The following is a 12722-nucleotide window of genomic DNA, read 5'->3' on the forward strand; positions in this document are numbered from 1 at the left end:
CTAATAATTTCTATCAACTGGTGGCTAGGAATGATCTGTCATAAATGGAAAAGCGGTTTGTTGTCAAGTACCTAAATGAATTACAACGATTTATCCAGAACATGTTACGTTTGCAATCTTTATAGACAATTTCAAAAGCCTATAAATGGGCTTATACTTTGGAGAAATAATAGGTTCCTATTATAACTAATAGATATGGCTTTTGGTTTAACCAGAATAATAGGGAGTTATACACCAACAAATAAAAATTGTTCATTCAATGTATATCAGTAGCTAAACAAACCACAAGTTCGGTTTCTTGATCTAGATTTGGTTTTAAATTGAAGTTTTTCGGATATGGTGAGTTGGTACCTTGAATTATTAAGTGTCATAAGCTAAAGAGTCATCCGGGTAAAAAATTATTTGTAGAAGAACTTAATAAAGGAGCATGTGATCTTGTTTATAATAATTTAAATGATAGCATGGAGGTTTTTCAAGGTGATGGAACCTTAGATATTTTGAAAAACGTGTTTGCTTCTAAAAGTGATTTAGGTAGGGATTAGTTACGCACGAGTCTCTTTCGTTTAACTTATACCATCAAAGACAAGGTATGTGATTTGATCATTGATGATAGTGGTAGTAGTGAGAATATAATGTCAGTAAAGACAAAAAAAAATTAACTCAAGACAGAAAAACATCTTATGCCCTAGAAATTGAAGTGGCTAAATCGAGATAGCAAGGTAATCATGGATGAACATTATCTTGTTCCTTTTTTCTATAGACAATAAATGTTTTCATATGTTTGGTGTGATGTGGTGTTTATAGATGCATGCCATTTACTATTAAGTAGACCATACAAATATGATAAGGATATTGCTCATAGCGGATGATGTAATACATATACCATTAATATGAAAGGGAAGCATATAGTATTACCGCCTAAAAGAAAGGTGGTAGTTGTTTAGAGCAATGGTAAGAAAATTTTGTTTTTCTTCCAGATTATAAAGAAGGAAGGGAAGAAAGAAAAGAAAGAGATTGTGGAGAATCAAAATGATGTGAGAAGGGGTACAATGTGAAAAATCAATTAATGACTAACAATGGTTCTGTAAAGATTCAGAGTACTTTATAAATTGATTATTGGCTTACTTTATCATATATATATATATATATATATATATATATATATATAGACACACACACACACAGAGCATGCTAAAGGTTAGTAGAGCGCAAAAGTACCAACATCACTATTACCCTTGTCTAGCTATCTCAAACTCTAATCAATATGGATTTAACAACTAAATGACCCTTTTATGATAGATTTGTTGGTCCCATAAACTATGACAAGTGGTCTGTTATAAAAGAGAGATTGAGAGAAGTTGAAGTAAATGATATGACTGACCCTGTACGAGTAGCTGAAGTTTGTTTGGTTCCAAATATTATCGTAGTGAAGGAGTTCAGAGTGTTGGATTTCATTAAGTATATTTGGCTAGAACACTCATCTCTGGTCATACTGCAACATAAGATGGCTGAAGTTATCCACGTTGATAAAATGCTAATCTATTTCTTTCAGGATAATCTCACAAGGTTTCCCTTGAGCTGGTATATGAGACTGAATGGTACCAAGATTAATAAATGGAAGGATCTGGTATATGCCTTCTTGAAGCAGTATATATTCAATTTGAAAACTACTTATGACAAAACCAGTCTGATGGTTATGGAAAAGGGAGACCAAGAGTCTGCAAGGGTATATACATAAAAATAGTGAGATAAGACAAAACATGTCTAGCCTTTGCTAATAGAAACAAAAATGGTGATGTTGTTTGCCAACACCTTTAAATTCATGTATTATAAACATCTGATGGGGAACTTAGCTCAACAATTCTTTGATACTGTAAGGATTACCAAAAGAATTTAACAAGCTATCAAAATGGGAAAATTAGAGGTCCTATCATGGGTTCCAAAACAATGACAAGAGATGAATCAAAAGATGGCTGTCATGTGGGAAATATTAGTTATGTGGACCAGTCAAGTCTCGTTGTAGTATCAACTACTCAAATGCATTTGTCAAAGATTAACATACATCTGTAACTCGAGTTTGTCTACTAGCATCTGTTAGACTCCGGATTTGTTGCTCTAACTCCATCAAATTCTATACAACCACCATTTTCTAGGTGGTATAATCCAGACGAGAGATGTGAATATCATGATCAAATCAAGGGTTTAATTACAGGGAAAGTGACATGAAATATTTTTTTAACGCATAATTTTATATTAACAAGCATATATTCTAATCCAACCGTTTGAACTTGTTAAAAACTTTCTAAAAGATTCTAAAGGCCTTATTTATTTAGGGTTAAAATTGCATACCCATAAGAGTTGGGGAAAGCCTTCAAATATGATCTAAAAGTTATTGTTTGGGCTTTGCTAATTTTTTCTAGTTAATTTAAGATTCTTTTTCTTATTTGGATTAGAAATCTTTTATTATGTTTTCAATTTTGTTTAGGATTTTTTACTAATATATAAGCAAGCTAGAAGAGTTGTAATATAGAGTTTTTTTATGAATTTTTATATGGTGAAATATTTAATAATAAAATTTTAAATTAGGATTTGTGGTGTGATCCTACTTGATTAAAAAATTTGTTCCTTATTCTTGTTTTGTTTCTTGTATTATTGCCATCTGCATGTAAAAGAAGTTATGGTAGTGTATTATAAGTTCGTTCCATGTCTTCAAGTAGAGAAAGATAAGTTTAACATGGGAAAAAAAATCTTTTATAGCATTGTTGGTTGGGTCATCCTTTGTTTTTATATTTAAAATATTTATTTTCTAAGTTTGATAAGGAAAAACATTTTATGATAATTCTATTTCTAGCTAACAATATGAGTAATGCATTTATACTAAAAATCATTGTATTCCTTTTAAAGTAAATTTTAATAAAAGATTAATTTTTTTTTAAGTGTTTATATTGATGTTCGGGATCTTTTTTCTACCCTTACTACTTCAAGTCATAAATATTTTATTTATTTTATTAATAATTTAACTAGGATAAGCTGGGTTTATTTACTAAAATCTAAGAGTGACATTATACATGTTATTCCTTAATTTTGTAAAATGATTATCACACAATTTCATTATTAATTTTAGGTCTTTCATTATGAAAAGGGTCATGAGTTATGAATCAATCTTTTACTTATTTTTTTAAGATTCATAGCATCCTTTACTAGACAATTTGTCTACACACCATAATAGAAAGATATAGTACAACATATAAACCATAATCTCCTAGAGGTATCTCAGGCATTAAGTTTTACTATGTATGTTCCTAAATGTTGCTGGGTTGATATTGTCATGACTATTGTCTTCTTTATTAATAGGATGTCTACCTATATTATTGACCATAAAACTTCTTTGAGGATGTTATCAAGGTTTTACTTTGTTCCTTCTACTCTTAATCTTCGTCCTAAGATTTTTAGTTATGGGTGTTATTTTATATTCATTTTTTTCATTGAGACAAACTTGATCCTTGTGCTATTTAGTGTGTTTTTCTTGGTTACTTTAATTTTCAAAAGAGATATAAATATTTTCATCCTTTTATAGGTAAATACTATATGTTTATGGATATTTAGTTCTATGAACAAATATCTTATTTTTCTAGGAATGTGTCTTTCATTCCTTTTTCATGAGAGATTAGTAGCAAGGAAGAAGAACATTTATAGTTGGTGGAAAAAACATTGTTGATTTCAGGAAAGAAAAAAGATTAAGTTATTTTAGATGAAGGATGATCCTTTTTTTTTGTAAAAAAAGTTGTATCTAAACCTAAAAAATGTAGGCCCACTTAGTTATTTTAAAAGGGTTATACATAAAGAACAAGAATATAATTGTTAAGCCTTCACCTCTACCTGACTCTAGTACCATGCCATCAGATGACTATTTTGAAATTGACTGTGAGGTATGTGTCCCTTTTCTTTATAAATTCATAACATGTACCTTTAGAGTTTGTCAACTTAAGATCATAAGTTAACCATCAAGATGGGAGATATCATTTTCATGTTTGTAAAGAGCCTAATAGACTTGGTTTCTTCATATCATCTTTCAGTGTCATTTATCTCATATTTGATTTTATCTTGTATCATTCTCTGTTTAAGTCTCACTTATCTTTTACCCTCTAGTTGTCTTATATGCCTATTCCTAGTCCTTTTCAGGTAGCTCTTGGAGACCTTGATTGGGAGTTTACTATGGTTGAGGAAATAAAGGCACTCTAAAAGGACTCTACTTAAAAGATAGTCAAGTTAACTCAAGAAAAGAAAACAATCAATTGTAAATGGATTTTTATGATGAAGTATAAGTCATATAAGATAGTTCACAAGTACAAGGCTAGATTGGTTATTAAGGGTTACACTTATAGTTTTGAGATTGACTATCAAGAAACTTCTACTTATATGGCTAAGATGAACATTGTTAGAGGTATACTCTCTCTTATAGTTAACATGGATCGGCCATTATGACAACTTGATATGAAAGATGTCTTTCTTCATAATGATCTGTCGGAGGAGGTGTATATAGATCCTCCTCTAGGATTTATACTAGAATGAGGTAAAATATACAAGATAAAAAGATGTATAAACTTAAGTAGTCATGAAGGACTTAGTTTGGCAGATTAAGTCACTCAATAAAGGGTTTAGGGTTTAGTAGATCACACTCTCTTCTATAAAAAAAAAAAAAAGATGATGATATTACAATTCTTATTATTTATATTGATGGCATAATTATTACATGCAATGACATAAGTGATATAGAGAAGCTTCAAAACTACTTGATCGAGGAATTTGAGACAAAAAACTTGGGACCTTTAAAATATTTCTTCGGCGTTGAGTAACTCGATTCAAGAAAGGACTTTTTCTTTGGAAACAAATATTAGATCTCCCAACCAAAACTAATAACTCTACCTATAAACTTATGGATACTTCTATTGAGATGAACCATGGTCTCGCTTTTTACTTACATTAGATCCCAACAAATAAAAAGAGGTGTCGAAGGTTGGCAAGGTAGCTCATCTATCTAACTCATATAAGACTTGACATATTATATATAGATAATGTTGCAATGAATCATATCTTGACTTACCTAAAATTCTCTTTAGGTAAAAGTGTTATATTCTTCTAACTTAACACATGGATATTTTGGTATATACTGATTTTGATTTTTCTATTTAGATTCTAGGCCTATTGTGTAATTGACTTGCCTAAATATTTGATATGTATTCTGCATAAATACCTCTTAGTGTAACAACATTTAGCCTAATTTCATTCTTCAATTACAAGAAAAGAAAATAGCAGAATTTTGTTAATATCAACTGACTAGCCTAGATTTGGGTTTTACAAAGCATGTTTTATTTATTGATTTGATACATTATGACTTCTATATTTGCCCTACACGTGTACAGTCCACGTTACCTTAGGCTGGATAATAATTCGAGTTATGTATAGAAATTATTAGATAAATCAAGAATTATTTTGGGTCTCAACTTTATGCGGGAAAAAAAAAGAAACAATTTCAAACCTACTGAAAAATTAATAGTATTTAGCATTTGGGTTAGGCTTAGTAAGGATAACAAATAAATTTCCTTCTTCCATCTTAGTAAGGAGAGACCACGGAAGAAACTTCTCAAGAAAAAACTATGCACGAAAAGCTATGCTCTGATGTGCGAAAACTGCAAGGAGAGCATTTGGAATATTGAACGAAGGTTTTACACATTTACACCAGGATAGTCTAATCATCTATTCTAATATATACTTCAGGCGCAAGATCAAATTGTCGGAGAAAATGAACATAAATTGAAGGAATTCCTGCAACTGATATATGAGGTGTTTAGGGCAACTCTGACCTAAAATTGAATCGAACTGTGACAAAAAGAATTTCAAATTTGGAATTCTAATCACAAAACATAAATAGCATACAGAAAACGGAGAGGGATAGTGCTGTTTAGTGTACAGCAACATTATTTGGCTGCCTTTGAATTTCTATTATGTTACAATCCTCCACTTGCAAGAGCATACTTCTTGACCAATCCACTCTTCATTAGCCTGCCCCTGACATGTTCAACCTTATCCAGCTCGCAATGTCATAACTTACTGGGGAAAATCACGTTAGAAATGCTCCCGGCCTTGCCTAGTTGAGTTGACCCTCTAAAAAGCTTGTCTCTTTCAGCAATGAATTTGGCAAATCTAGAACCCTTCACTTGTTTCTCATTATCTTGCAGTATTGACTCTGGCAGAGTAGACAAAGGAGGGGTTGGTTTGGGGGGGAGAGGTGGCATTAATGCCCATACAGAAGAAAGGTCTTCATTTGGTTGGTCAAGATTTTGCAGAAGTGCTATATCCCGCATTTCTGTCGTGAGGAAAACAAATTTGTCAGCATCCACAAGCATGCTTTACCTTCATATACTACAGCCAGAAACAAAGCCAACTTGCAAAAACAATGAAATGGATAAATTCATCTTGTATCACATATCAATTTGATCCTATAGTTGTTATATAACCCAATACTCATTCAAGGAAAGACTATGAGTTCCATAGAAACACAAATTTTAATAACCTCTATGAAACGTGAGTGTTTGTGGTCATTAATTAATGAAGCATATCACTCTGCAATGATGAGCTTGAGAATCTAAATAATGTGGGAATACAGATTAATTCATTTCATGATTGACATGTTCTCAAAGCCAGTGTTTAGATGAACAACCTTTTGCAAAATCAAAGATAGGCGCCAAAACTGCACATGGAATGCTGAAGTTCAGATGCGGTATAACTGTTCCTCCACCATGCCTTGCATTGCTATACCAAGAATATATATCATTAAATAAAGAAGTATATCTCTCATTAAATAAAGAAGTTCAATCTGCAAGAACTGGAGAACTTAACTAGGAGAAAATGAAAAAAAAAAAAAAAAAACAAGAAAGAAGACTTGCTTGAGAGCTCATAATACAGAAAATGTGTTCCCTCCATCAAATTAATAACATCTATACTGCCAAAATATGTTTTGACCAATGCAGGTATGTCTCGTTGTCTTTCCTGTCATTTTTCTGTCACGCATACCCCATCATACCAAGTCCATAAGCAACCAGCACAAACTTCAGATGGATTATATAGACTCATACCAAGAGGAAGACAGTTTCCATTGTGGCACAATAACCAACAACCAATCACATTGAACCATTTAACAACAGCAAAAAGGAAAAAAAACAATAAAGCAACTGTACCTGGTAACAAGTCCAATCATATGACCTTCTGAATTAATGACAGCACCACCACTACCACCTGGGTGGACAGCAGCTGTTGTTTCAAGCATTGCTGGAATGTGTGAATTCCTTCCTTGAAGGGATTGACAATATGGGGGTGCCTTTGTTTTGACTACTTTTGATACCACTCCGGAGCAAACAGAGGGGGAAGAGCCTTGAAAATTCAAGGCATAAACAGATTTATCAAAAAGCATGAAGAAAAGCACAAAAACAAATCAAGAGAATCTTCAAAGTTAACTGGCTAATGGAAGTATCAATTCAGCAGAAAGCCAAAAGCAATAAATGATATGGACTCATGAGCACCATATGGATTTAGAACCATAGCTGTTCTCAAGAAAAAAAAAATTCAGTGTTCTTGTGTTATATTTCTTTGCAGCGCACACACATAACGATTGAAAAGTTATAACCCAATTCAGAAAGTTTCTAAAGCTGGTTTGGAGGTTAAGGCAACCTATCTTGACATACAGTATATCATACAACATTTATTTAATACTTCATAGAAAACAAGATACGCTTCATAACTAAAGCAAGTGATTCAAACGACAAACTGCATTGGTAGAGAGATGATCTTAACAGAACAAGTTAAGAAGTGGAGGGGGATGGAATGTGCATGAAATGACACTATGGCTTTGGGTAGGCCGTCTATTATGACATCATGTTAGTTAAAGTCCAGCATGACAGTACAAAAATAATTTTTAAACAAACCATTTTGAAAGTAGAACTCAATTAAGGATGCACTGGTAGCAAAGTAGGCTTCAAGAAGGGGAAAAGCCAGAAAATGTCTAAAAGAGTAGTCAATCACATTTATTTATAACAGCTACAGCCAGATTTTTTAAGTTCTTCAACTGGCAGAGGCATAGAAAGACACAGGAATAGAAAAATAATTGAAAGAAACACTCCTGAAAGAATAAATCTAACAAGAAATATACAAGGCAATCAAGAATTTACCACATCGGGGTCCAAAAAGTCCATGTCCAATGATATACGCCTTCGATCCCAGAGATGGAGATTTGAAATCCACTTTGGTAGGGCAAAGCTGATCTGGAACATGCTCAAGTTGCAGAAGGGCAACATCCAATGGCCCCTTACAAACATACACTACTTTAGCATCACACCAAATCCAAGGGTCAGCATGGTCCAAACGAACACGTATATTTCTACGGCCTTTGTAAGACAAACTCAATTTGTATCCCTTCCTCTCATCAGCCACCAAAGAATCCACAATGTTCATTGTCTTTGGTGGCAACCTCTGACTCTTCCTGTAGCCATCAACTTCACTATATCTAGAAAATTCCTTGGGTGGAAAAAAAAGATCCTCTGATTTGGTTCCATCTTCTCTACCATTTACAGTTGTTTTCCCAAATCTCCAAGGTTCTAACAGGTGAGCATTTGTGAGTATCAGACCTTGATCGTTAAGCAGAACCCCAGATGCCCATACAGCTTCATCAATGGTAATAAGACAAATAGAAGCCATAGCCTTCTCAACTGGCACTGGGGAAGGGTGATGAGAATTATGATGCTCGTATTTGTAAGGGAAGGATCCATCTGACTTAGGGCTGTATGCATTCCCTACAGCATTTAAGTTTTCCTTATTAAAATGAATCCCTTTTTCAGCATTTTGAGGCTCCTTCAGCAGCAAGTCACTGCAAGCAGTTGCAATGGCTTCCCACGGAATCACCAGCTGTCACCCAAGGCTAGAATTTGTGTGATCTGTTAACTATCAGATAATTTAAACATTCAAATTGAGAATTATTCCAAGTCACCTGGATTTCAGCACCGGTACTCTTTTGCCTCAATGGTCTAATCAATATGCCAATGAAATCTGAATTTTCACCAAAAACTGGACTACCTTCCATTCCTGGCATATTTAGTGTCAAAATAGATTCAGAATTATAAAGGAAGAAAGAGCCACAGAAAACATGACAGAGAAATGCTTGCACCTGGAAGACACCGAAAGTCAGCCATCAGTAATGATATGTCAGATGATCTGGGAGGATAGCAGTTGGCAATGGATCCCACTGACAAGCTGCAAGTATCAAAAGAATTTGACAATGAAACTCAGGGTCTCCATGAGGTAGCAATACCGCAATTGAGTGCAAAGGGAATTTTTTCTAACTACACACCTTGTATGCACACAGACACACATTGAATCCAGTTTAGTTTCAGGAGGCTAGATGACCACAGAATATAGATATTTCATTATCTGTTCTACACTAAAACATATAGTAAATAAATGATCTCCTTTGGTATTAATGCTCTATATCAACCAAACTAGAAGTGCCACCTATATGGCCATTTAAGAATGGACGTTGCAAATACCAGATTTATGTGTTGTATTGTGCTTTTGACAAAAACAAATCATCAGAAATGAGATCTAAGAATCCAAACCAAGTGTAGACATTAAAAAAGATGGTAAAACAAAGAATAATACCTGTTAAAGAAGTGGACAGGTGAGAGGACGCCGAAAGGAGAACCCACCGCTAAAAGAAAATCCCCCCTTTTTCTTGATGCCAATATTTTAAAGTTGGGCAGATCCTAAATGATAAATTCCACGTCTATATTATATAATGTAGATGTATAGAAATTATAACAACACAAAAATCATGTAGATGGGTTGTCTAAGGTGGCATATAAAAAGGAAACATAAAAACAAAAGGTACACTTTACCTTCAAATGTAAGAAAACACCAAGAATAGCAACCCTTGTGGTCAATCTGCCCATAATACTTGGATTGCTAGATCCTCCCCTTGCATGTCTATGGCTCTCCACAGTAGAAGCATTTCCATGCTCAGTCTGAGATGATTGATTCAACATTATTTATCCCATATATCATTAGTTCAAATTAGATGTAGATAATCCTTTGGAAAAACATTATCCCTTGCTAACCTGTGTCTGGCCAACATCCATAAAAGGCTGAGGACCGCTCTCATGTGAGGCCAGAGACCAACCAACCTCCCATCCATGGTCCATCGAACCTGAAGAAGCTTCAACGAGTGATTGAAGAGCAAGGGAAGATACAGGAACATCAACCTTCATGGAGAATTGATCGATTAGTAACATGCTGTGTAGTAGTAATGAGCAGGAAATTTAAACATCTCAATAACATTGAACACCAGTGTGAAGTGCAATTTCCAATATTGGAAACAAGAAGCATTTAATATGCTCAGTTGACAGTGCTGTTGAAGTTCCAACACAAACATAACATCCAGTAATTATCAAATTTTAAGATGCACTTGAAATCTGGCATACATGAAATTGAACATCAATTCACTCCCTACCTCTATACATCATTTAAATCTTACTGATTGATAATGTAAACTAAGGCTATCATGGAAAAGTAAAATTTGCATGGAATCAGTTTTGGATCCCATGAAAAACAACAAAGTTGAATTTTTCATTATCATTAGACTGCAAATACTGTAAAAACCATCCCACAAATAATGAATTTGCATGCCAAACACAGCCAAATTCATGTCCCAGGGCAACCAGTATCATACTTAGCTATCACATGCATTGATGAATCTAACAAAACCATCATGCTCCACTTTACTGAAAAAAGTACACAGCAAACTAACCGAAAATCAAAATCTAAACTTAGTTGGCTAGTGTCAGATAACTAGTTTTCAATGCTGTTACACAAGCACAAATTGATTCTCTCTGACGCTTCTTCAATGTTCAGCTAAACAGATAACTCACTCAAAATGCCTACCAATCTAATAAGTTGTGCACTTAGCCAGCAAGGGGCGCCTTTATCCAAAACCCCATCTTCATCTTTCCTCAAACCCAACTTTCCCTGCAAGATAAAACACATTAACTCCAGCTACTAATCATTTCAACCAAGTTAACAACTAGCACAGTATCATCTCATACCTCTACCATAACATCAACATGAGCACCAGGAATCAACTCGGGTGGGCCCTGCAATCAAACAACAATCCGCGCAATTCACCTAAAAAATCCAAAAACAACAAAACAAACTCTGCACATTAAATATAAGTAATTCAAACCTGAGAAATGCCCTCTCTGTGTTTTGATGACAAAAAAGGCTCAACAACAGAAGCAACTGTGACTACCATCCCAAGACCCTGGCTTTTAGCCTCCAAAATCCGGTTAGCCAATTCACCATCATAAAGGGTGTCAGGTAATAACAGTCCAGAAGCTGAAAGTGTTGTCTTGCCAGAACTACACGTACCCAGATAAAGAAAATTCAATAAGAACACATTGAAATGAAAAGGAAGGCAATTTTGTATACCAAGATAACATTTTTGAAAATAAATTCACTCACTTAAATTGATGAAAAGCATGTTTTCGCATCTTTAGTCCTTTGGGGTCCTAAATAAACACACGAAAACACACATATTCATTGTCAACCTATGAAAGCACAGATTTGTGTATAGGTGATTGAGGGACTTACGGGGCCTTGGATTCTGACCAAGACAGCGAAGTTACGGGCAACATCTACGATTTCAGGCAAACCCATGAGGTTGTTTTGCGTAAGAACGAGGAGAGTTAGTGACTTTTTAATGTGTTTTTCGATTGAATTGGACTTCAACTGTTTCTGTTGTGTTTTTGCACGTGCGGAGATTGAAGAAGGATTGATGACATCAAATTTTAGAAATTCGAGGTGCAAGGCAATTAGTGTAATGCAATTAAATGTGTAATATAATGAACACATTTTTATTTTAGTCCTATATTTTTTAAAAAAATCATTTTAGTCTCTATATTTTATTTGTATTTATAATTGGTCCTTGTTTGAGTTTTTTGTCCTTATATTTTATAAAAATTATAGTTTAGTTTTTATAATAAACACTTTTTTTTTGCAATTAAATTTTTACATGATTAATCTTAATTATATAATGGTTTATTATATAGTTTTTTTATATAATGCTTAAATGTAATGGATTATTATGATTGTAGTCCTCCACCACATTATAATTTAAAAAATTGAATAATCAAAATAGAAATGTAAGGGATCATTACATGATCTATACATCTAATTTAACATGTCATAATAGTAAAACAATGTAGTGATACGTAGTGCATCCAAAATCTACATGAGTTGTACCAATTAGATTACATATACAAACACAACATACACACACACACCAAATCTTTGATTTATGAAACAACTAAACCATTTTGTTCCGGACCTTTTCTCTTAAGAGAATAGGCAAATCTGCAAGAAAAATTTCTTTCGAAAAGAGTTGGTTTGAGTCTTCGGATAGCATAACATGGGTGAAAAAAGTGTTTTTATACCACTGAAAATTACTAAGCTTCTTGCATCTAAGATTTGAAAGGAGTTCAATATTTTTATCTTTTAGATGGGAAGGATCTTTTACAAAATGTAAAGAGATGTTTAAGATGAGGGTTGATACAGCATCTTGGATGGTATTTCCAAAGGAGTCAAGGATAGGTGTTTTTTCTTCAATCATTTGGATGAAATTT

At 33.7% G+C, this 12722-nt stretch overlaps 1 protein-coding gene across 3 annotated transcripts; it reads right to left on the minus strand.

Annotated features, from left to right (window-relative positions):
- Positions 1-5883: 5883 nt before the first annotated feature.
- LOC133703821 (glyoxysomal processing protease, glyoxysomal-like) lies at positions 5884-11900 on the minus strand. 3 transcript variants are annotated; one of them, XM_062128511.1, is made up of 14 exons: positions 11692-11900; positions 11563-11609; positions 11285-11459; positions 11148-11195; positions 10987-11070; positions 10164-10307; positions 9945-10070; positions 9709-9812; positions 9218-9303; positions 9041-9135; positions 8226-8958; positions 7239-7431; positions 6722-6813; positions 5884-6367 (listed from the first exon to the last, which is right to left on the minus strand). In XM_062128511.1, the coding sequence occupies exons 1-14, from the start codon at positions 11755-11757 to the stop codon at positions 6102-6104; spliced, it is 2259 nt and encodes a 752-aa protein (XP_061984495.1). In that variant the 5' UTR covers positions 11758-11900; the 3' UTR covers positions 5884-6101. The 3 variants fall into 3 exon arrangements, with proteins under 3 accessions (XP_061984495.1, XP_061984496.1, XP_061984497.1); XM_062128512.1 differs by lacking the exon at positions 5884-6367 and having other exon boundaries at positions 6723-7061; XM_062128513.1 differs by lacking the exons at positions 5884-6367; positions 6722-6813; positions 7239-7431 and adding an exon at positions 7442-7919.
- Positions 11901-12722: the final 822 nt, after the last annotated feature.

Source organism: Populus nigra, chromosome 9 (assembly GCF_951802175.1).
Source record: "Populus nigra chromosome 9, ddPopNigr1.1, whole genome shotgun sequence".
Taxonomy (NCBI): domain Eukaryota; kingdom Viridiplantae; phylum Streptophyta; class Magnoliopsida; order Malpighiales; family Salicaceae; genus Populus; species Populus nigra.

What these genes read in the sequence shown, in the direction of transcription:
- LOC133703821 (XM_062128511.1), bottom strand. Translation starts at nt 11,757, where the DNA reads ATGGGTTTGCCTGAAATCGTAGATGTTGCCCGTAACTTCGCTGTCTTG. An exon ending in ATGTTGATGTTATGGTAGAG is followed by an intron (nt 11,071 to 11,147) that starts GTATGAGATGAT and finishes TTTATCTTGCAG; the next exon opens with GGAAAGTTGGGTTTGAGGAA. An exon ending in ATGATTGGACTTGTTACCAG is followed by an intron (nt 6,814 to 7,238) that starts GTACAGTTGCTT and finishes TTCTTGGTATAG; the next exon opens with CAATGCAAGGCATGGTGGAG.